A 23045-nucleotide genomic window follows, 5' to 3' on the forward strand; every position below is an offset into this window, starting at 1 on the left:
AATGGGTCAACGACATTTTTCCCACTCTCTTTTTTGCCAGTAGTATTTTTGTGCCTTTTCAGTGCACCAAAAGGTCTCACCTCTCTTTTGGTATTATCATAAGGTTAAAATTAAAGTTTGCAAAGAACAAAATGATGAGAAAACACCATGTGTGACATTTGACAGTTGACTAGTTTATGCAAACTCAGCCCAAAATTCCCACATGCCTGTCGTGTGAACCAGACAACAATCCAATCAACATTCAAGTTTTGAATTGAGTCACCGTTTGAACATAGAAATATTCAATTCAAGAATGGAATACTGAAGCAAAGAATGAAATCAAATTTGCAATAATTATAATGGAATCAATTGAGGTGTTTTGACTGTAAAGAAGAGCAGGTGACCGTACCTTGGCTACTTACCAATGTGATCCTTGAACCATGAATGCCTTATGTTTAAAGGTGGTGCTATGTTTAAGATGTGTGGATTCTTTGCTTTCTTCAAATATGGAAGACAGGCCTGGGAGCTGACAAAAAAGAGAAAATCCATTTAAATTGTCAAACATGTGCAGATCTGTATGACTGATACCCACTTTAATACACCTCAAGAGGGGCATAGTGTTTTATCGGGTGGATACCGTTATCCATCCTTTGAACAACCAGAGCCTGGTATCTAATAGATGCGTAGTATGTTTTGTCAACACTTATCTAATGGATAGCATTATCCACCCATTGTACAACCGGGGCCAGGCGTATATTTGAGAGTGGGCATTTATTACATTATTAATGGTACAAGTACACTGTACACCTCCATGTAGGTCGACAAAGTGCACCTATGCAAAGGGATATAATTAAAGTGTCAATTATTTTCTACCTAGTCATAACATCTTTAAAATATGATCTACACACCAGTAAAGTAACAGTTTATTTAATATACAATTAGCCTAAAGAAAAAGATTATAGTTATTTGGGGTAGATCAGACTCACCACAAAAATGTCCCTCTGACATTAATATTATTCATAAGATCATATCTGTGAAAAAAAAACACGTAAATTTGTTTATTACTGGTTTCAAACAAGTTGTGATCGTAGTAAATGTTATGAGGCAAAAGCGCTAATTAAATTTAGCCCAAAAGTTCTTTGTAAAATTTTGAGTTTTCAAACCCACGTCAAAGAAAACGTCTTTAATACATCACGCTCAAATTTATAGCAAAAGTTAATCGTGTCATGCCCTTTCAATATTCATAACTGATATTTTTTGTAACTCAATCCTGAAGAAGGGCATGGAGTTCCCGGTGTTGTGGTCTGGTCTTTGCCCGTTGTACTGTGCTTACTGTGAAATGCTCAGAGATACAAATCCGAGGGTAAAGAAAAGAGATGTTTGTCTGTCTGTCTGTCTGTCTGTCTGTCTGTATGTATGTATGTATGTATGTATGTATGTATGTATGTATGTATGTATGTACGTATGTACGTATAAATGCGGTAAGAAACTGAAGCGCTTATGTTAATGAGGCAAATATTGTAAACAAAGATTTCCCTAAAGCAGGAAAAACAAAAACCTCACCTTTTCATTGGTGTTTCCAGAGTTCCTGTTAAGCTTATGGCACTAGCATTGTTAACAAGTATGTCAATCCCACCAAACTTCTTTACAGCTTCTTGTACTGCATTGACTACAGCACTTTCATCACGAATGTCCACTGCACAGGGCAGACACTGGCCACCGGCTTCTTCAACTACAATAAAATACAACAAATTATTTCTTTTTTTTCTTTCAAGGGAAAAGTGTAAGGGCTTGGCAAACCAAAGCAAAGATGGTGGTGATGAAAAGATTGAAGTAGTAATAATTATTAAATAGGCTGTACAGTTCTCTTTAATATGCATATCAGTTGAAGTTCTGAGTTATCTCCAAGGAGAACTGAAGAAACATATTTCATCTGTTCTTGTTTCTAATAGACAGCCTTGCTCCTTTTTGTAGAAACTCACTAAGACCATAGCAACTCACTAAGATCATAGCAGGAGGATTCACACCCAATTGAAGTCGCAATGTCCGCGTTCACACTCACCTTTTAGAGTAAACTTACTGCGTTCGTTCCCAAGTATGACTGAGCTTGTTACCTTCTACCTTATTGTTACTTATTTTCGCGGGAACTTAATTTCTTGTTCTTTATGCAGGGTGCAAACTCAAAAAGGTGGGTCCAAATTCAATTGGCTGTTCCTGCGTTCGTTCCTAAGTATGACTGAGTTTGCTTCCTTCTATACATTTATTAAATAATCAAAGAGGTCTATGACCCACTCGTGAATGCGTTAGATATATTTGAATCGTTCCTTTGAACAGTATAGTATTGATGGAAAATATTCATTATAGGGATTGATAATAACAATCAACTTTATTTAAAGAGAGTGAACATATAACAGGTCGCTTAGGTATAAGAATTACTTTTTTCATTAATTTAATTGCTTAGTAAACCGATGGCTCAGTGGTACAGCTCTGCGTTCTAAAGCGTGTGACCCGAGATCGACTCTCATACCCTGTGGCTAATTTTTTTTTTCTTATTATTTTTTTCCAGGGATATTATATACATATCTGTCTTGTATAGAGTTTCGTTACTCTTTTACTGATTATCCTTTAATAAATCGTGCCGTGCTCTAACCTTCCCAGTCTTTTAATAACACATACATAAAGTCACTGGTCATCGTTTCCGAATGTTCGTGATTATTATATAAGAAAAGGCAATATTTCATCGTTTGGGAAACGATTGTTTCTCATTTACAGGGATGAAGTATTTTCTACACTTATTTCTTTGAAATGATACCTTTGTAAAGCTGTATTTTTATTCACAGCCGAGGGAAACGAAATTTAGGAAGCGCCCGTGAGCATACCTAATTTGCATAATGTTAACAACGATGGAAGGATGGACGGAAGGATGGACGGATGGCTAAACTTCCCCACTATACTCGTTCATTATGCATTCACGAGTAAAAATATAGGAAGTGAAAACACTGAAAATTTCTCGTAAAAACTCAATTGGGTGCAAAACCACCATAATTCCTAAGAGACAACTCCCATTAAAATCCACGGCCACCTTAAACTTTTGAAAATTTAAAGTGGCTCTGCAACTGCTCCAGAGAATTTGACTTTGCAAAAAGTTGTATCTTAACATGCTTATCATTATCTAATAATAAAAAATAGGGGTCACTGGAGGTCCTCGTTTTTGAGTTATAAGCACTTATAGCTAAAATTAAGGGTGTTTTTAACAGGTTATACTGTTGCACTGGTTACCAGTGACATCAAGAAAATAACCAGAAATTGTTTATCGATAATTGGGTATTTGTTTGATACCATTTTTGTAGTGGTAACTGATAAATGTTTGTAGCACTGACCCATCAAAGTATGAGAGCTGAAAAGTGCTGGAAACTGTTGTAAGCCTCTTTTAATAAATCAGACACCATACCTAGTTTGTGGTGTAATTTGGGGTGACCGAAAAATGGTTTCAAATGTTACAGTCAACAACAAGAACACCCCCCCCCCCCCAATACCCCCATACCCCTTGCAGTCTGACTCACATCATTTATTTATTTTTTGGGTGACGTCAAGCAGCATAATACTAAAATCTGAGAGCATAGCGTGTTCAAGACTTCAAGCCATTGAATTTACCATGTCACGCACTATCTGCTCCAAACTTCAGACTACGGTCACGCGATCACACGTCTAGCCTTGAAATGAAAAACTGCACAAATAAATGAAAACATATATCTGAAAACCAAAAAGTTTACCTTCTTTAGCTGCAGTGTATATAGTTCCCGGTAGTTTCGGATGTGGTTCGGTGGTTTTAGCGGCAATAACAATATTTGCACCATCTTTAGCAGCTTTAGAGCAATCGCTTTTCCAATTCCACGGCTCGCACCGGTTATAAACAGCGTTTTACCGGCTAATTTTCTACCAAATACAAAATAAATCAATGAGAATCTTTTAAGATAGGTTTAAATTCACAGGAATGGGAAAAGTCTCAACTTGAGGATGAAAATAGACGAATTTTATAAGTAATTTACCTTACCCAGTGTTCTTCAACATTTTCCAGGCCGTGAGCCGTCGCAATATGGCCAGCGTTATTACGTCAAAGAGCAGCCTCAGTTTATTTAGCGCCAAAATTTTCAAGATGGCGGTTGAACTTCGAAGCAATCAACACAAGAGAAGAAAAGATTCAAATAATAACAAAGAAACTGTTAAAAAGAAATCCAAGACAAACGCTGAGTTAAAAGAACTTGCCCTTCAAGAGATCAGTAGTCTAAATAATGAGATTTTTCATCTGGAGAAGGAAATATTTCAAAAAGAATCTTCATGTGCGGATGGCTACGATCTCGAAACGCTGCAAAGGATTCGATCTGAGCTTCTAGAATCTACTGATTTGCCTTGCTCATCGGAAGAAAATAACAGCAGTGAATTAGAAAAAGAAATTGATGTACTTAACAACAGACTTAGTTCTCTGGAAACCTTTAGCGGAATTAGATTTGTTGAAAACAGTGTGAGGATGCTTTCGAAGACAGACAGGGGTACAGTGTTGCTTCGTCGAATGTCGGGAACTTGCCAAAGGATTCCATTTGTGGTGGAGTTTGAGGTAAAAGAGGACGAACAGGAGGATAGTATATTCACAACAGGGAATAAAGGTAAGTTAACTTGTACAATAGCAGTTAAAATCATCACCAACAAATGTGCATGGGGAAGGTGTCATTATTAAATGTTGTTAGACTTGGTACTACAGTTGAATCCCGACTTAAATCTGAAGCCACGCAAAATAATACTTGCCAAAATTTCCTACCCCAAAAAATTCCAAAATCCCAAAAAAATTTAAAACCCCAAAAAATCCTTTGATCATCCCCGTCACTTGAAATCCCGAGTACCCCCCTGGGGGAAAACTTACATTTTTGCTAATAGAACTTTAAAGATGAATTCCAGTCCGTACTGCGCAATCTCGGCTGCAATGTTTATGTGAGCCCACACGAAGGGAATGTTTACAAGCAAAACTAAAAATTCGGCGACAAACTTACCTTTTTCTTCATTATTAACGCCAGATATCCTTGCAGAACAAATAATAACGAGTAGAAGAACCTTGACGCTATTTCAAACCGACGTTTCAGCTCATCGGAAATTCTTGAACGAAAAGAACTGTAATGGCGGACTAAAAAACGTCATGTATGCTGTCACCGAAGTGTAACGTTTCAACGAATTCAAAACAAAAACGTAAGCAAACCCCGAGTCTGCGCAGTACGGACTGGAAATCAGCTTTAAGTGATATTCGGCCTATATTTATTTGTATAAAATTTGTGAACTACAAATGTTTATTTAGAAATGAAGAACTAATCATCAGAACATGACATTGTATACAGTACAGCAAAGCTTTTTCCAAACTTATTTTCCCAAAAGTAAAAGTTTTTAATCATTTTTTTGGTATGAGGAATCAAGCCTGCAGTGTATACGGCATATTGAAAGAATCCAAATGTTTATATTTGGAATCATAGGTGAAGTATTAATTTAGTCATGCGAGGTCTCGAGTCAATTTTTTTTAACAACAGTGTGAAGAATTATGCGTAAAACTATGAATCTTGGGTAAAATCATATCGATTTGAATTTTCGGAAATAATATTATGATGAATCAAAAGAATTTTAATCAATGCTGCTTAAAAGCATTTGTTAAACATGAAACAAACATGTATTCACCAGTCAAATCAATACATTAGATATTTATTTGAAAAACCGTCAGAAGAATCATGTGAGCTCGGAATCCTTTGAAAAATCAAATGAATGCGCTACTGTAAGAATCTTATATATGACAATGGGTATTTAAAATCATACACTTCTAATTGCCTTGGTAATCTTCCAGGAAATATTCATACCCACCCCACAGGGGGTAACTGCAAAATTACCGGGGGTATGAGGGGAGTCTCAACAGCCAATTTTTTAAAACAAGAGTATGCACTCAGCTGGAATTCCCAGGTGGTGGGGACATCAAATCGAAACACCTTCAGTAGGGAAAGGGGGAGTATGAAGTATGGAAGTCCACATAACACATGCAAATACCTGACCAAGTTGAATCAAGATTTTGCCTAATTATATAATACTCCTTGCCAAAGCTGCAAAGCCTAGTCAGGGACGTAGCCAGCTTTATGAAGAGTTGTGGTGGCGTTAGATGGAGAAGGGGGGGGGGGGGGGGGCTAGTGGGTGTTTGGGGGAGGGGGTGGGGGATTTTACCTTGCCTTGTGTGTCACATTTATTTTGTTGCAACATGACAATAGAATACATCTATGTGGCTCCAACAACTATCCATACCCACTCCACCAAGGGCAACTATTACAAATTCTAAGGGGGTGGGGGATTTCAGAATCCAGCAAAATTTAAAAAAGTGTGACACTCTGGAATTTCTAGAGGGGTGGGTGGCTCAAACCAAAAGAACTTCATAGGGGAGTTTTGATATTTTCTGGAACAAAACACTGATATTACTTTTTTTGTGTGTTTTAAGGTCTGCTAGCGTGTAAAAGAACATAAACTTTCATGGATAAAGATTACACAAAGTGCAGCAAGAGTTTCACCCAAGCTGGCAATCAGGAAGAACATGCGTCAATTAATAGGCTTTCCTCAGATGGGGAAACATTTAAATGCAAAGATTTAGGCAAACATTCTCCTAATATAGACCACCTCAAGAGGCATGAAAGAGTACACACGGGAGAGAAGCCTTTTGAATGTAACCAGTGTGGCAAGTGTTTTAGTCTGGCAGGAAATTTAAAGCGACATAAAGGAACTCACACGGAAGAGAAACCTTTTGAATGTGACCAGTGTGGCAAGTGTTTTCATCAGGCGGGAAGTTTAAAGCGTCATAAAAGAACTCACACAGGAGAGAAGCCCTTTGAATGTAATCAGTGTGGCAAGTGTTTCAGTGACAGATCATCCTTAAGGCAACATAGCTTTTCACACACAGGAGAGAAGCCTTATACATGTAAGCAGTGCGGCAAATGTTTCAATCAGGCAGGAAATTTAAGCGGTATAAAATGACACACACAGGAGAGAAGCCTTTTGAATGTAACCAGTGTGGCAAGTGTTTTAAATGTGCAGGATACTTAAAGAAACATCAGAGAACACACACAGGAGAGAAGCCTTTTGTTTGTAACCAGTGTGGCAAGTGTTTTAAACGTTCAGGAGATTTAAAGCAACATCAAATAACTCACACAGGAGAGAAGCCTTTTGAATGTAGCCAGTGTGGCAAGTGTTTTAGTATTGCAGGAAATTTAAAGCAACATAAAAGAACTCACACAGGAGGGAAGCCTTAGCTTTTGAATGTAATCATTGTGGCAAGTGTTTTAATCAGGCAGGAGATTTAAAGCGGCATAAGAGAACACACACAGGAGAGAAGCCTTTTAATTTAGCAGAAGACATCATGAAGCATAAAGAAATACAGAAAGGTGACAAGCCTGTTGAAGTTTATCAGCATGGCCAATTTTACAGTGGGAAAGAAGTCATAATGCAAGATAAAGCAACATGCAACCCAGGAGCAACTTGTAGGATTGAGAAGCCTGACATTGTCTTCAGCATCGCTGAACTTTTAAGTAACCTGAAAGAAATCAAACAGGAAAAATTATAATATTACTGTATGTCATCTGACCAGTATTTTCACATAGTCACCCGCCATTATTTTTGTTAAAAATTTAAACAGTTAGCAAGTCAAAGCTCAAAACACCTATAATGCAGAAACAGGTTTGACAGGTTTTTAAGCCATGTACATTGTAGCTCTGAATGGGTTATTCCAGAAAAAAATCCAGACCCCTCTACCCTAACTGAATGGTAACAAGATTATCCTCTTTCAATCCCAGCTCCTTCTCGGATATCCGTACTAGTAGAACCCCTCTCCTCCATTTGCCAAGATTTCCATTACTGAATCTGTGAAAAAATGAGATACGAATGGTATACTGGTAAGAAATGTATTATCTTTTGAAAGGATTAGTCAAAAGGAAAAACAACAACAAAACATGTACACCCTCTATCCCAGATTCCCAGACTCTACTTTGTTAAGAGTCTTACAAATGTGTGAGTCAAGGCAGCGAGGCATGTGAGGCAGAATTCCCTACTCTTAATAAAGAAAGGCTAACCAGAGTGCTATTTACGCCAACTGGACTGACTATTTAGGCTATCCGAATTGCTATTTAGGCAATCCGTAATAAAAAAAACATGCTTCGCTGCCTTACACTTTATGATTTCAAGTCACTGACAGTTTAAAATCCTCAGAGCCTTTCTCCACGCAGGTAAAAAATGGGTACCAGCAAATTTGCTGCTGGGGGGTAACCCAGCGATAGACTAGCATCCCATCCAGGGGTAGTAGCAATAATCCTAGTCGCTTATTGCTATGGAAACTGAGATAAGCTCTGGCTGTATAGCACACTGGGCTCAGACACAGACTTTACCTTTTTTATTGTTAGACAGTGGGAATAATGTAGCTTCATTCTTGAGAATAATATGCCGATTGCTAAAGAGGGATGCTAGGAGAAGCAAGCGATCACTGAAACAGCACAGTACACCATATTTCCAGATATAAATGATAAAATATTGTTTCGTTTTTTGTTTTGCAATTGTTAATGACACCTGCACCGTCGTTGTGAGTAATGTAGAAGCATGTGGCAATTATTTAATCAACCTTGTTCCCAGGGTCTCACCCTCTCCACCCCGGGGTCTCTCTTCTCTCGCTGTTGGGGGAAGGGAGAGAGAGACCCTGGGAACTAGGTTGTTACTAAATACAAAATGATGTCAATGGAGATTTAGGCTGTTTGAATAAAATCTGTTAAATTTTTTGCAGTTGCTTTTGTTTTTCTGTTTCTTAGTTTTTCTTATGTTTGTTTTGTTTTTCATTTTACAATAACAGCTGTTATCATTTGATCTGTTCACATTAGGTAACTACCTTCATTGAACATGTGTAGGTTTTTTTAAATAATAAAATAAAACCTCTTACACAACAGGGAGAAATTACAGTAGAAATTACAGTGCGGCACGGTGCCTTTTTAGCCAAAGAACTGAAAGAGGACCAAACATAAACCGACGGAAAAACCGCTAAGCAGTTTCTTGTTGTAAATTCGTTAGTCTAATCAGAAATTTGGTAAAGGAAATAATATTATCACGGAAACACCGCCATTTAGTCCGTTTTATGTACTTGCTATACTGGCTGTTGCTCGTCGCTTATAAAAGGATGGCGAGGTCTACTAACTGAAACGTTTCTTTTTAAATGTACCGCACCGAGCCCCTGATGAAATTTGAATAAATAGATAAAGGTGAAATGCGAGACGATGACAGACGCTTGGTTTATGGCTTAGCAGGAATTTGCCAAGGGAAATTCCCAGCCAGCTGATAATCAGGTAAATCAATCAATTGATAACCTTTGTTTTGGAGCAACATGACAGACAAACTTTAAGATCGGTTTTACGTGTAACCTGTTGATTTAATGCATCGCAAATCGTTTTCAATATTATATTTCCCCCTACTCATATCTCATGCAGAATAGTCGCTATCTCGAAGAGATCTTTGATTTAGTGCATTGTTTGTACACTACACTCATGCAGTTAATGCTGGTTCTCGTATAATCGCCCCGATTGTTTTTATCACCCCCCTAAAAAATACCTACTTACCGTATTTATTCGATTAAGCGCCCTGGGTGCTTATTAAATTTTTGGCTTTGGGGTGGGGGTTTTTTGGGGGGGGGTTTTTTGGGGGTTTTTATTTTTTTTTTTTTTTATAAAATTTTATTTTTTTTTTGAAAAAAAAAAAAAAAAAAAAAAAAATTATTATTTTTTTTTTAAAAAATTTTTTTTTTTTTTTTTTTTTTTGGGGGGGGGAAAATCAAACCACCCAACAAATAGGGGCTAGGTGCAGATGAATTCGAATAACTTAAACCACTCCAAAATTTATTTGATGAGGAAGTGAAGCCTAGTCTCCATATGAGCCTGGCCCATAAGTTGCGAGTTTATCCAGGTTTTTGTAGCACTCAGGAGAAGTATTTCTGCTCTGCTCTGGATGGGACTCAAGTCCATCGCAGGCTACGGCTCCCACCAGCATTAAATTACCTGGGTTGAAAAAGGCACTGTGTATGTGAGGTTAAGTGTATTACACAAGAACTCAGTGCAGTGACCCCGCCCAGAGCTTGCACCTGGACCGCTAAATCCGAATCCAGAGGCAAAAACGCAATGATAAATTACAATAATTATTAAACCATGTTGTTAATAAGAGGTGTAATTTTAGACTTCTACAATGAGCGTAATTAATGTGGCCTTTTCATCAAATGATAACCTTTTACTGTAAAATGAAAAACAAAATTCCAGGAACCAAAAAAGAAGCAGTACACAAAATTTAACAGATTTTATTCTGACATCCTTTGGTATTAATTTTAAAATTGCCACATGCCACTGACTACTCACAACAACAACAACAACAAAAACGAAACAATTATTGTATTATTTATTGTATGGAATAGGAGTGTTATTTAGGCTAACCGGGGTGCTATTTAGGCTAACTGGACTGCCATTTAGGCTAATGAAAGTGCTATTTAGGTTAACTGGAATGCATGGAATGCACGCCTTTTGCTTCGCACTTTGTGGTGACCCCTTCATCAACACCTACACGAGAAATTCCCAAACACCATATGTCTGGGGAGTAAGGGATTTTTTTGATATAATTCAATAGCATTCATCCCAGGCCAGGGGAAGAGGGACTCCCATAAAAGAGTGACAAGAATAGTTTCCTTTTTCCTTGTAACCGTACATTTTTTTATCTTATAGGGTATAATTTTTATGAAAAAAAAAATGAACATGACTGTAACTTTTACAGTGTTTTCTTGTTAATGTGAAGTTGGCTTTAGGTCTTGAATAATCAGCATTTCGTTGATGAGACTATCAAATTTGCTGCAGCATTTTTCTTCTCAGTCTTAAAGAAATGCCACAGCAAATTTGATCGCCTCACCAATGAAATGCTGATTATTCGACACCTAAAGCCAACTTTTATCGTGCAAAGTGTTAGACTCCATCCGTATGAAGCTACTTACATAACCATGCAGCAAATGTCTATTATACTATATTTTTCCACAAACTAATTTATATTCACACCACGATACAACACTTTACCTTGATAATGATGTTAGCTACTGAAACATCCGACAATTTAGTTTTAAGATTACTAAATATGCATGCAGGGAGAAACAAGCGATCACAAAAACAGCAATGTACACCCTATTAGCCAAAAGTTAGCGTAGGTCACTTGCGGTTAGCCTTTTTATTTGGAGTAGAAATTTCTGCTTTGCATGCCTTGCTGTCTTCCCTTGCATGCCTTGATGGCTCGCACATTTGTACGACTCTTGATGAAGTAGAGACTGAAAATCTGAGAAAGTGGCTGTACATGTTCTGTTATCGTTTTCTTTTTGAATGGTTTATATGTATGTCTAATCCTTTCATTTCAAAAGATAATACATTTTGTACCACATATATAATTCTTATCTCATTTTATAACAGGTTCTGTAAATTGTTTTGGACAATTTGCCAAATAACAAAGCAGTATTTACTAGCAGGCTCAAATAATTAGGAAAATACAGGCATAAGGAGCAGTAGGGGGGCTTACTGGTAAGGATATTGAAGCAGGAGCTGGGATTTAGAAAGGAACATCTCAGAACCATTATCTTGTCAACATTCAGTTGGGGTCTGGTGGAATAACCCACTCAGAGCTGTCAAACCTTTTTCTGCATAATAGGTGTTTTGAGCTTTCACTTACTAATTGTTTAATTTATTTTTAACAAAATTAGCAGCAGTTTATCAAGGCTGTGCTCTAAAAAAAAATTACAAGGAGCCCAAAGGTTCCAAGTTATGAGATTCAGGGTGCCCAGCATAAAGCTTATATGAAAGATATAAGATTATCTGCATGGTCACCCAAAGACAAAATACGGTTAGTCGCCCGAGGCACCCGGGCACCCTTAGAGCACAGCCCTGGTTTACTATGTGAAAATACTGGTTAGATGACAACCAATAATTTTATAGCCTTTCCTCTTTGATTTCTTTCAGGTCACTTAAAAGTTCAGCGATGCTGAAGACATTCTCATACTTCTCAATCCTGCAAGTCACTCGTGTGCTGCATATTGCTTTATCTTGCTTTAGAACCTCTTTCCCATCGTAAAGCTGGCCAAGTTGATTAACTTGAAAAGGCTTGTCACATCTGTGTAATCCTTGATGCCTCTTTAAGGAACTTGCACGATTAAAAAATTTGCCACACTGGTTACATTCAAAAGGCTTTTCTTCAGTGTGTAAGATTTTGTGGCGATTTAAGGTATCCCTGTAACCAAAGCACTTGCCACACTGGTTGCATTCGAAAGGCCTCTTTCCAGTGTGAGTTATTTTATGTCGCTTTAAATCTCCTGAACAATTAAAGGACTTGGAACACTGGTTACATTTGAAAGGCTTGTCTCTTGTGTGTGTTATTTTATGTTGCTGTAAGTCTACTGCACGGTAAAAACACTTGCCACACTTATTACATTCAAAAGGCTTCTCTTCTGTGTGAGCAAGTATTTTATGTTGCTTTAAATTTCCTGCCTGATTAAAACATTTGCCACACTGGTTACATTCGAAAGGCCTCTTTCCAGTGTGAGTTATTTTATGTCGCTTTAAATCTCCTGAACGATTAAAGCACTTGGAACACTGGTTACATTCAAAAGGCTTCTCTCCTGTGTGTATTCTTTTATGTTGCTTTAAAGTATTTATCAGACTAAAACTCTTTTCACACTGGTTACATTTAAAGGGCTTCTCTCCTGTGTGTGTTCTTTTATGCCGCTTTAAATCTCCTGCCTGATTAAAACACTTGCCACACTGGGTACATTCAAAAGGTTTCTCTCCTGTGTGAGTTCTTTTATGTTGCTTTAAATCTCCCGCCTGATTAAAACACTTGCCACACTGGGTACATTCAAAAGGTTTCTCTCCTGTGTGAGTTCTTTTATGTTGCTTTAAATCTCCCGCCTGATTAAAACACTTGCCACACTGGGTACATTCAAAAGGTTTCTCTCCTGTGTGTGTTCTTTTATGCCGCTTTAAATCTCCTGCCTGATTAAAACACTTGCCACACTGGGTACATTCAAAAGGTTTCTCTCCTGTGTGAGTTCTTTTATGTTGTTTTAAATTTCCTGGACGATTAAAACACTTGCCACACTGGTTACATTTAAACGGCTTCTCTCCTGTGTGTGTTCTTTTATGACGCTTAAAATTTGCTGCAAAATTAAAACACTTGCCACACTGGGTACATTCAAAAAGCTTTTCTCTCCTAGTTCTCCAAGCTCTTTTGCTCAATGCATGTTCTTCCTTGTTGCTAGTGTGAGTGAAACTCTTGCTACAATTTGTGTGATCTTCAGTCATCGAGACCGTATATGCACTTTCCCCACTAAAAGAAAAAGTTATTTTAGTGCGATGTTCCCCACAGATTTAACTAATTAAAGAACAATATCATGGAGATTTCTCAGTTTTTTGTTCTAAAGTGTTCTGAAATTAGTCGCAGGCAACTTAACCGTAAATAAACATTATCTTTGAACAACTAATTAATGGAATATATAATCTTAATTTGCGGATAGAAATCAAGCTACGACGATAAATATCGATATTTCGAAGACGCGCAGAAACAACTTTAAAACGTTTGCCTAACTTTTTCAAATTGCAATCCGTTTCCATCCGAGCCATCTGCAGCCAAAGATGCTCGTTAACAGTTTCAGTGCTCTAATAAAGCAAATTTTAATAAAAATGGACTATTACTTTTAGGTTTCCTGCGACACAAATATAAATTTTGGCAGCTCAAAAATCAGTTAAAATCCGTGACATAGTCCCTTACCTTTACGGATTGTAATTGTTATTTAATTTTTTTTTTTTTTTTTTTTTTTTTTTTTTTTTTTTAAGGGTCCTTTAAGCTAGGTTGTTTTTACTCTTTTTCTCTGGCCATCGTAGTGTAACTTTAATAAAATATTAACACACAAACTGCGGTGATGAACATTACGGACAAACGCATTGTTAGAAAAAGACCATTTAACAGTTACTTCTGAAGATGTATGTAGAGGCATACGAAACGTCAAGTAAAAGGTCTATTTTTTTCTAACAATGCGTTTGTCATCACCGCAGTTTGTGCGTTATTTTTTGGTTGTTTTTGTTTTGAGTCTGTTTTGCTTTTCTACTCCTTTTCAGCATGATACAAGGAGGAATCATCGAAGGCTAAGTAATTGTTTCTCTACTCTCTCTTAAACACGATGTTTCCACTTTTTCTTACCCGCTCTACTGAAGCAAAACTGTCATTGTTTTATATTGCAAGAGACTTCGATGCTTGGAGGCGGCCATTGAAGTACTAGAGCCCAGTCTACTCGCCACAACTTTAATTAAACTAACATTTTCCAGGCCGTGAGCCGTCGCAATATGGCCAGCGTTATTACGTCAAAGAGCAGCCTCAGTTTATTTAGCGCCAAAAGTTTCAAGATGGCGGTTGAACTTCGAAGGAATCATCACAAGAGAAGAAAAGATTCAAATAATAACAAAGAAACTCTAAAAAAGAAATCCAAGACAAACGCTGAGTTAAAAGAACTTGCCCTCCAAGAGATCAGTAGTCTAAATAATGAGATTTCTCATCTGGAGGAGGAAATATTTCAAAAAGAATCTTCATGTGCGGATGGCTACGCTCTCGAAACGCTGCAAAGGATTCGATCTGAGCTTCTAGAATCTGCTGATTTGCCTTGCTCATCGGAAGAAAATAACAGCAGTGAATTAGAAAAAGAAATTGATGTACTTAACAACAGACTTAGTTCTCTGGAAACCTTTAGCGGAATTAGATTTGTTGAAAACAGTGTCAGGTTGCTTTCGAAGACAGACAGGGGTACAGTGTTGCTTCGCCGAATGTCGGGAACTTGCCAAAGGATTCCATTTGTGGTGGAGTTTGAGGTAAAAAAGGATGAACAGAAGGATAGCACATTCACAACAGGGAATAAAGGTAACTTAACTTGTACAATAGCAGTTTAAACTCATCAACAACAGATGTGCATTGGGAAGGTACCATTTTTTAAAGATGATTAAGGTACCATTTATTATTAAATGTTGTTAGACTTGGTACTACATGCAATTCGAGCAGAGCGCGAATGGTAACCATGACAACCATGTGAGTGGCAACCACCAGGCACTGTCACACTGAAAATCAGTGGAAAATGAATACTAGCAGGTTTCTTGTCGGTTTGGATGCCTGTCAGTTGTAGATTATCTTCGCAATTGCTAGGGTGCATTTCTTGTACATCCCACGCCGAAGATACGCCACGGTTTTATTTTGAAGTCTACACCAAGGCCCTAAATCCACCCCAAAGATATGCTGCATAACCTACATTAAAATGCAGCCTGGCCAGGCTGCATTCTACTTAGGTCACGCCGAAGATCTTTGGCGTGGATTTCAAAATTGCACGGTGTACTGGCGTACGATTGTAGACGGCACCTTTGAACTGGCGTACAGATGACTTATTTTAGGTAAGAAAAATGGTATCCGGTCACATCGTTCCAAGGTCACATCGTTCCAAGTCACATCGTTCCAACTTTCGGTCAGATCGTTCCAAAAAAAAGTTACTTCGTTCCAACTAAAAGTTACTTTGTTCCATCGAAATATGCCGATGAAAGATCAGCTAAGCGGTTACTCAAAGCCTGCTCACACCTCAACGGGCCGAGAGAAAAGTAGATGTTAATAAACACACAAACAAACGGCTCCTTTAGGAGCCACCAAATAAAATGAAAGAAATGACCAACAAGTTACTTAACATAACCAAAGTCTCCCCCACCCCTCCCTTCCCTTCTTTACTTTTCGTTATACGCGGTAGGGAACTGGATTCGATAACAATTCAACATGGCGAACTTTTCTTTTCAATCACACCGACGCATAAGGTAACAGAACCGAAAATATTCAATAAACTTGGTGTTAAGCAATTGATAGAAAACAACTACGCAAGGAATTCTAAACAGGTAAAGTCATACAAATTAATTTAGCAGGTACAACGGCAAACTAAGACGTAATAAAAACCGTATTGCTCGTAACGAACGGTAGAGCGCATGGATTACAAAATTTAACAACATCGAGTAGTAATGTTTTTGATAATGTTTTCTTATAAACATTCTCCTTATTAAATTAATATAACGATCTGACTTTTCGATGGAACGAAGTAACTATTAGTTGGAACGAAGTGACTTTTTTTTGGAACGATCTGACCAAAAGTTGGAACGATGTGACTTTTTTTTGGAACGATCTGACCAAAAGTTGGAACGATGTGACTTGGAACGAAGTAACCTTGGAACGATGTGACCGCAATTCAGAAAAATAGAGGACCTTGGCATAGACCTATAAATAAAACTGGCGTATCTTCGACATGGCATGTACAATTGTTTCAGTAAGGGAATCCTTACTGAAATATTTTTAATAAGGTTCCCCACAATTAAGTCCCCCCTCTTCCCTAGATGGTAAATCATGACAATTTATAAACAAGAAAACAAGCCAACTATATGCTTTTAAAAACATTAATCCATTCCACCATATTTGCTTATTATAATTGTTGTTGTTGTTTTGTAAAGGTTTGTTATCATTAATCAAACAGCACTGAGACATTAATAAAAAGCCCACTTTATTTCTTTTATGTGTGCCCTAACCGATATAATAAATTATTATGATTTGAAATAAGCCCCCATCTCTGTTAAGTCCTTCCCCCAAAGGTCTTAAAAAGAAATAAGTCCCTAGGCCATAAAAGAGCTTTTACAGTCTAACAATATTTTAAATAGTCTAAAACTTTTATACACCTGTGCTATAGTTGTTGTTTTTATCTTAGATGCTGAGCATTTGGAAGACATCACTGCCGTGTTAACCAGACTCAAAGTTAATGTCACAGACCTTTTGGCAGAACAAGAACTTTCAAGCTTTTTTAAAATAGTAGAAGAAGAAAAGGCATTACAACCATTCTTTAGTGGACTTATACAGTATGCTGAGTGGCACAGTCATAGACAGAGGACATTTGATCATTTTATAATAAAGTACCCCGAGATGGTTCATTTGATTGGTGTAACCACTGCAAGTCAATCAATTCAACTGCACAACAGAAGCAAACCAGGACTTGTTTTTACAGTTTTTTGGAGACTTGATGTAAGTGAATCTGGCCATGTTGTGCCAGATCTTCAAATCCATGCCTCCGCACCATTGAAACGAACTGGTCAGAGAGACAAGTATGCATTACTAAGGAATGTACCGCAACAGTTTCAGAAAGTGTTGCCTGTTCTTGGCATAGAACAGACAATTGAAGTAGTGATTGGAATGCTCTGTAGATAGTCCAATCGAGTTTTTATAGTTAACTTGTATGACAATTAAGGTGGCTCCGTAGTTATTCCGGGCGTATTCGTCAGGTACTTTGCGTCAGATCTTTTTCGGCTTTAACGCGATGGCTTTGAAACTTTGGGAAAACTTTCATGTATCATTTAGCAATAACATAAAGTTTGATTGCAATGGAGAAATATATTTTAAATGCTACAGTGTATTGGCGTTTAACTGGACTCACGTTTTTGAACAAAATTGAATCAAAAAAAAAATTTTGCCGATATATTTTTGCAAAATTTCTGGAATAAGCTAATATTGACTTAACACATGAGACAGCCAAGTTTCAAGAAAATCGTTGGAGTAGAAATAAAGAAATACTGGGAAATATTAAACTCATCTTAATAAAACGCTGAATATTTACTGTAATTTTATACACTTGCCGCTTCTTCACGAAATAATCTACAAATCCAATATTTTGCGAAAAGCCTCCCCAATACTTGCTAAATAGAGGTGCCTAACCGATTGTCGATCGAGCTAACCGTTAAAAAGTATTCGCTAGTTCTGTAGGTCTCTGTAAACATTATAAAATGATCAAAAATCCTCGCGGACCTCAAAGGTTGCGTTCTGCATTTATTTTCGAAAATTATACCGCAGTTTTCTCTCAAACTCCTGTCACCTAAACTTCAGAGCACTACAAAAACTTTTGCATGGACTTTTGCTGCTGTGCCGTGCTGTAATTTGGAGAATTGGCGTTGGGACTGTAAGCTACTCTGCAACTGTTCTCTGGCGAAGCGAACGAGCAGTTTTGTTTATAACATTATGAATACGAAATGAGCACGTGTGACATTCATGACAAGAATTTGCACCTTTAAAAGGGGGGTGTCATTTACATGCACGCCGGCCATCCTAGAAGGGGATGGAAGATATTTGTCGCATTAGGGTAACATGAGGTGTGTTGGTATTAAACGTGGGGACTAGTCAATTCTGTGATTCCAGCTTTTTTATATTAATAATCGAAGTGGATTTACATTTTTTATAACAGATTTTACCACTGTTGCACCGTTATAATCTGCTCAAACAAAAAATCATGCACCTAAGATACTCTTTTTACAATGTCACACAGCTCCTCGATATCATCAGGTCGAGGGGGTGTCTGCGCCTCTGACAAATATCTTCCCTCCCCTTCTAGGATGGCCGGCGTGCATATAAATGACACCCCCCTTTTAAAGGTGCAAATTCTTGTCATGAATGTCACACGTGCTCATTTCGTATTCATAATGTTATAAACAAAACTGCTCGTCCGCTTCGCCAGAGAACAGTTGCAGAGTAGCTTACAGTCCCAACGCCAATTCTCCAAACTACAGCACGGCACAGCAGCAAAAGTCGATGCAAACATTTTTGTAGTGCCCTGAAGTTTACGTGACAGGAGTTTGAGAGAAAATTGCGGTATAATTTTCGAAAATAAATGCAGAACGCAACCTTTGAGGTCCGCGAGGATTTTCGATCATTTTATAATGTTTACAGAGACCTACAGAACTAGCGAATACTTTTTAACGGTTAGCTCGATCGACAATCGGTTAGGCACTTCTATTTAGCAAGTATTTGGGAGGCTTTTCGCAAAATATTGGGTTTGTAGATTATTTCGCGAAGAAGCCTCAAGTGTATAAAATTACAGTAAATTTTCAGCGCTTTATTTAGATGAGTTTAATATTTCCCAGTATTTCTTCAATTCTACTCCAACGATTTTCTTGAAACTTGGCTGTCTCATGTCTTAAGTTAATATTAGCTTATTCCAGAAATTTTGCAAAAATATATCGGCAAATTTTTTTTTTGTATTCAATTTTGTTCAAAAACATGGGTCCAGTTAAACGCCAATAGCATTTAAAATATATTTCTCCTTTGCAATCAAACTTTATCATGTTATTGCTAAATGATACATAAAAGTTTTCCCAAAGTTTCAAAGCCATCGCGTTAAAGCCGAAAAAGTTCTGACGCAAAGTATGTCACTGACGAATACGCTCGGAATAACTACGCAGCCACCTTAAGGTTGTGCCCTAATTAACAATTAGAGGGCAAGTTCTAGGTTTCTATATGCTTATCAAAGTCAAAAGAAAAAGAGAGCATGCCGTCTAATTGTTTTACATGTATCAAACCTAGTGGCTGATCTATTATTGCGCTTTCCAAAAACATGCAAAGTCTAAAGTTCAAAACGCAACTAACGATTGCATTTTTTGCTGCCGTCAATTACAGCCAAGAAACCATGAAAAACAGCAACAAACAAAATGGACAGAAATCTACCAATCACAACTGACAGACATGACCTTTTGACTCGTTTTAAGTGAACTTCTGTTTTCCAATAGGTCTGCTAAGATGTTTGATGGCAGCAAAAAGCGTACACCAGTTGAGGTTTGAATGTCAGAGTTCACATGTTTTTAAAAACTGCAATAAGCACAGAACATTGTTTGAATTGATTTATTGAAGGTTTTAAATGATAAAATTCAGCGAAAAAACTAAGCACACACCCAGTAGTCATCTACATGTATGAATGGATAGAAGGCACCTGTGTAGACAAATAGATGGCACGTTTTGTCAATAGTCAGTCACTGGGTTATATTTAGAGGGTTTAGGAAGATATTTCAGCTTTTACATGTAAATTATTTATCTGTAAATAAATTCCAGATCAAAAAGATTGTTGCCTAGAAGCTGCGTGGCTACTTTGCTTGTTTTCGTGGGTACTATAGACAAACCTCATCAGATGCCGGTTCAACTGTTTTGCACAATTTTCATCCAGAATGAAGCCTTTGTTGTGATGAGTGTCAATGTAGCATAAAAACACATCGTTATTGTTAATTGGTAGACGATAACCATACATACAGCTAATTTAATTATAATGATAATGATAATCAATTTATATAGCGCATTTTTCATATGTAATGTTCAAATGCGCTGTACACATACTGTAATTTACTACACAAAGGCCAGACCAAAACACCGGGAACTTCGTGCCCTACTCTTTGCGAGTAGTGACGTCAGTAATACTGGGAAAAAAGCCGTACAGGAACTAGGCAAAAGAAAATGATCACAACTTGTTCACCAATGATTGGACATTTGTTTCATACCATTACTGTAATAGCAATTGATGAAGAATTGTAGAACTGACCCAAAGTTTAAGGGCTGGGAAACACTTAAACCCATTATCAGCCACCTTAAACGAAAATATCTCGTTCGCGTTTCAAAGAATCCAAAAAGCTTCACTCATCCCATGTACATGTATCTGTGATTTTTGGGGATGTTTGGGAGCTGATAGTTTTTCTCAAAGGATTAGTAAAATTTTGACAAATGAGAACCATTGAAAATTTAGTGTGATTTTAAATTAGAATTTGAAGTTAAAAATTGGTAGATGGACACCAAACAGTCCCCTGACAACCTGGAGTGCTCTTGCATGAGGGTCAACTGTCTGATGATGTTTCCATTTTTTTCTTCAATCCCTTCTTTAAACCTCTTAAAATTTCATTCAAATTCAGGTAGAACCCCACCTTAAGTTTTATTCTTGTGAGAAAACAATATAAGTCAAAGGCTGGGAATCGTTCGGTCTGGAAAGGTGATCAGGCTAATTAAGGTCATTCATCAACAACGTTTTAAAAGAATGATCCTAAATATCTTAATAAAGATACGCTGTTTATAGAAACAGCAATCAGCACGCTATTGAAGTAAAACGAAACTTTCTACTTGGAATCGTTTGTATTACTAACTATTACTAATGAACTGTAATTAGATCTGATTTCGTGTGTCTCTACATCTTTCTCCTGTTTGTAAATATACAGAGCTTTTACCAATATATACATAACACCAGTAACGCCAGAATTTGGATGTCGTTAACTTGAGCTTGAACTCGTAGTGATAAACGAAATCGATTTCAGGTTTATTTCGTGCACATCACATATGTAACACGAATCACTCTTCTGTTTTTAAAGAACTGATTAGGTTTATTTGTTTCCTAAAAAACGTTTTGTCCTTTTTGTACTTTTGTCTAAACTAAAGATCAGCGATGCCAGTACTGGCAGTATACTTACGGATTGAAATCATTGCCGTTTTGAGATATAAAAAAGGCCGGTGAAAGTCAATATTCACCTGGGAAAAACAAAGTGCGGATTGAATTTTTTACGAAAACTACAAAATACATTACGCAGCAAAGAAATACCCAACGCGTGCAAATTATTATGCTTGTTACATGTAAATATAAGACACAGATTATCTAGTTTTGAAATCAAAATATTATTGTTATGATTTGTAAAGAGTGTTCATTGGTACATTCAGCTCGTTTCTAATTAGGGAACGTATACAAATATAGCGATGATAAATAAATATTTTCAAACGACGCGGTTGTGTTTGCCATTAATGATTTCGACAACGCTAGGAAAGATTGCACGCAGTAAAGTGGGTAAGTGGGCTACTACTACAAACGTAGCTTTAGTTGTTTGCAGAGGTCGTCTTTGGACGTTGCTATTGCGTCGTTGTCGTGGTTTTGACAAACTTCCCTTTCTCTTAAAACAAGCCAGAGAATCAATAGCACATAATTACGATCATTGAAGACATTCAACCTTGTTGGATCTTTTGGATCATAATAACTCTTTTTAAACTTCGCTGAAAGTTATTTTTTTCAATCGTTTTTAAGAACATCGTAGTTTTTTACAGCTTTTACATTATAAATAAAATAATTTCTCGAGATCTTTCGGGACTTCTGGAACCATCTCTTATAAGGTTGTTTTTCATTATTATTATTTTTTCCCTGCACAGTCCACATAAGAGCAGATTCACTATAACTGTGGGCAGCATATGTTATGCAATGGCAAAACATGATCTTGAAACTGAAAAAAGACGTTTAATGATTGAAAATTATTCTTATTTATAGCAGATCTACCTCGCATCTGTAAGTTTAAAGTAATTAATTTTGCATCTGGTGTAATTCGGTCGTAAAAAGGACAAAGATTTCTTGAAGTATAACGACAAAATAATACCAGGTACGAAAAAGAAGAAAGTCAAATGCAAGGCGAAAGCAGCAGACAAACTGCGCCTTTTAGTTCGCATTGCCATTTAAATGCGCTAGATTTTTTATTCTTGCAAATTTGAGCTCGAAAACTCTTTTAGACCAGAGTTAGGTATGCCAGTTGAATACAAGCTTCGAAATTTTATTAAAGACACTTTTTTTAAAAATGTAAAATTGTAACTCCATGTGTCACTGGGGATCGTTCGGTCTGCTAATTAAGGTCTAATTATGGCCATTCATCAACAACGTTTTAAACGACAGACTGAAAAGAGGGCCTGACTGCATATTAGCCTAAAAGTCGATCAAGTGTGCTTGCAACGATTTACTGTTAAAACTGAAATGAAATCGATTGCGATATTCGTGACCCGCAGCGGTTTTGCAGCAGGCCCAGGCTATCCCCGTCGTATTTGGCCGACAGGAGACTATCGACCACGACGACCAAAGGGTAATTTATGAATCGGTCGCCCGATTGATTATGGCAACATGTTGTCTCATCAATTTGTCGTACCCTGCAAACGTTACTGCGTGAACAAAATCACGATAGAGATGCATCCTAACTCAAGCTACTTTCACTGCCGAGCAGAAAAAATATCGAAGGACTGCTAGAGATAGGCAGTGACTATTGCAAAGACAACCAAAAACTAACGATGTTTATTATTAA

At 37.3% G+C, this 23045-nt stretch overlaps 4 protein-coding genes across 4 annotated transcripts; 2 read left to right on the forward strand and 2 right to left on the reverse strand.

Moving 5' to 3' along the window:
- Nucleotides 1-371: 371 nt before the first annotated feature.
- LOC144638677 (hydroxysteroid dehydrogenase-like protein 2) lies at nt 372-4205 on the reverse strand. Its single transcript, XM_078497904.1, is given in 6 exon segments — nt 372-505; nt 966-1010; nt 1543-1711; nt 3753-3851; nt 3854-3915; nt 4034-4205. Coding segments are annotated over 6 exon segments (504 nt in total). The 5' UTR covers nt 4051-4205; the 3' UTR covers nt 372-393.
- LOC144638669 (uncharacterized) lies at nt 4076-8814 on the forward strand. The gene is made up of 2 exons (XM_078497890.1): nt 4076-4643; nt 6494-8814. Exons 1-2 carry the CDS (start codon nt 4076-4078, stop codon nt 6517-6519), a joined length of 594 nt encoding a protein of 197 aa, XP_078354016.1. The 3' UTR covers nt 6520-8814.
- Nucleotides 8815-10332: 1518 nt separating this feature from the next.
- LOC144638632 (uncharacterized) lies at nt 10333-14368 on the reverse strand. Its single transcript, XM_078497838.1, has 2 exons — nt 14287-14368; nt 10333-13416 (listed from the first exon to the last, which is right to left on the reverse strand). The coding sequence occupies exon 2, from the start codon at nt 13389-13391 to the stop codon at nt 12024-12026; it is 1368 nt and encodes a 455-aa protein (XP_078353964.1). The 5' UTR covers nt 13392-13416; nt 14287-14368; the 3' UTR covers nt 10333-12023.
- Nucleotides 13923-20026, forward strand: LOC144638643 (centromere protein P-like). The gene is made up of 3 exons (XM_078497859.1): nt 13923-14997; nt 16859-17392; nt 19384-20026. Exons 1-2 carry the CDS (start codon nt 14430-14432, stop codon nt 17350-17352), a joined length of 1062 nt encoding a protein of 353 aa, XP_078353985.1. The 5' UTR covers nt 13923-14429; the 3' UTR covers nt 17353-17392; nt 19384-20026.
- Nucleotides 20027-23045: the final 3019 nt, after the last annotated feature.

Source organism: Oculina patagonica, chromosome 14 (genome assembly GCF_052425735.1).
Source record: "Oculina patagonica isolate OP01 chromosome 14, crgOcupat, whole genome shotgun sequence".
NCBI classification, from domain to species: domain Eukaryota; kingdom Metazoa; phylum Cnidaria; class Anthozoa; order Scleractinia; family Oculinidae; genus Oculina; species Oculina patagonica.

Excerpts from the sequence above, each read along its gene's own strand:
- LOC144638669 (XM_078497890.1), top strand. The coding sequence starts at position 4,076 with ATGGCCAGCGTTATTACGTCAAAGAGCAGCCTCAGTTTATTTAGCGCC. Across the intron at positions 4,644-6,493 it reads ATTCACAACAGGGAATAAAG|GTCTGCTAGCGTGTAAAAGA; the intron begins GTAAGTTAACTT and ends GTGTGTTTTAAG.
- LOC144638632 (XM_078497838.1), bottom strand. The coding sequence starts at position 13,391 with ATGACTGAAGATCACACAAATTGTAGCAAGAGTTTCACTCACACTAGC.
- LOC144638643 (XM_078497859.1), top strand. The coding sequence starts at position 14,430 with ATGGCCAGCGTTATTACGTCAAAGAGCAGCCTCAGTTTATTTAGCGCC. Across the intron at positions 14,998-16,858 it reads ATTCACAACAGGGAATAAAG|ATGCTGAGCATTTGGAAGAC; the intron begins GTAACTTAACTT and ends TTTTTATCTTAG.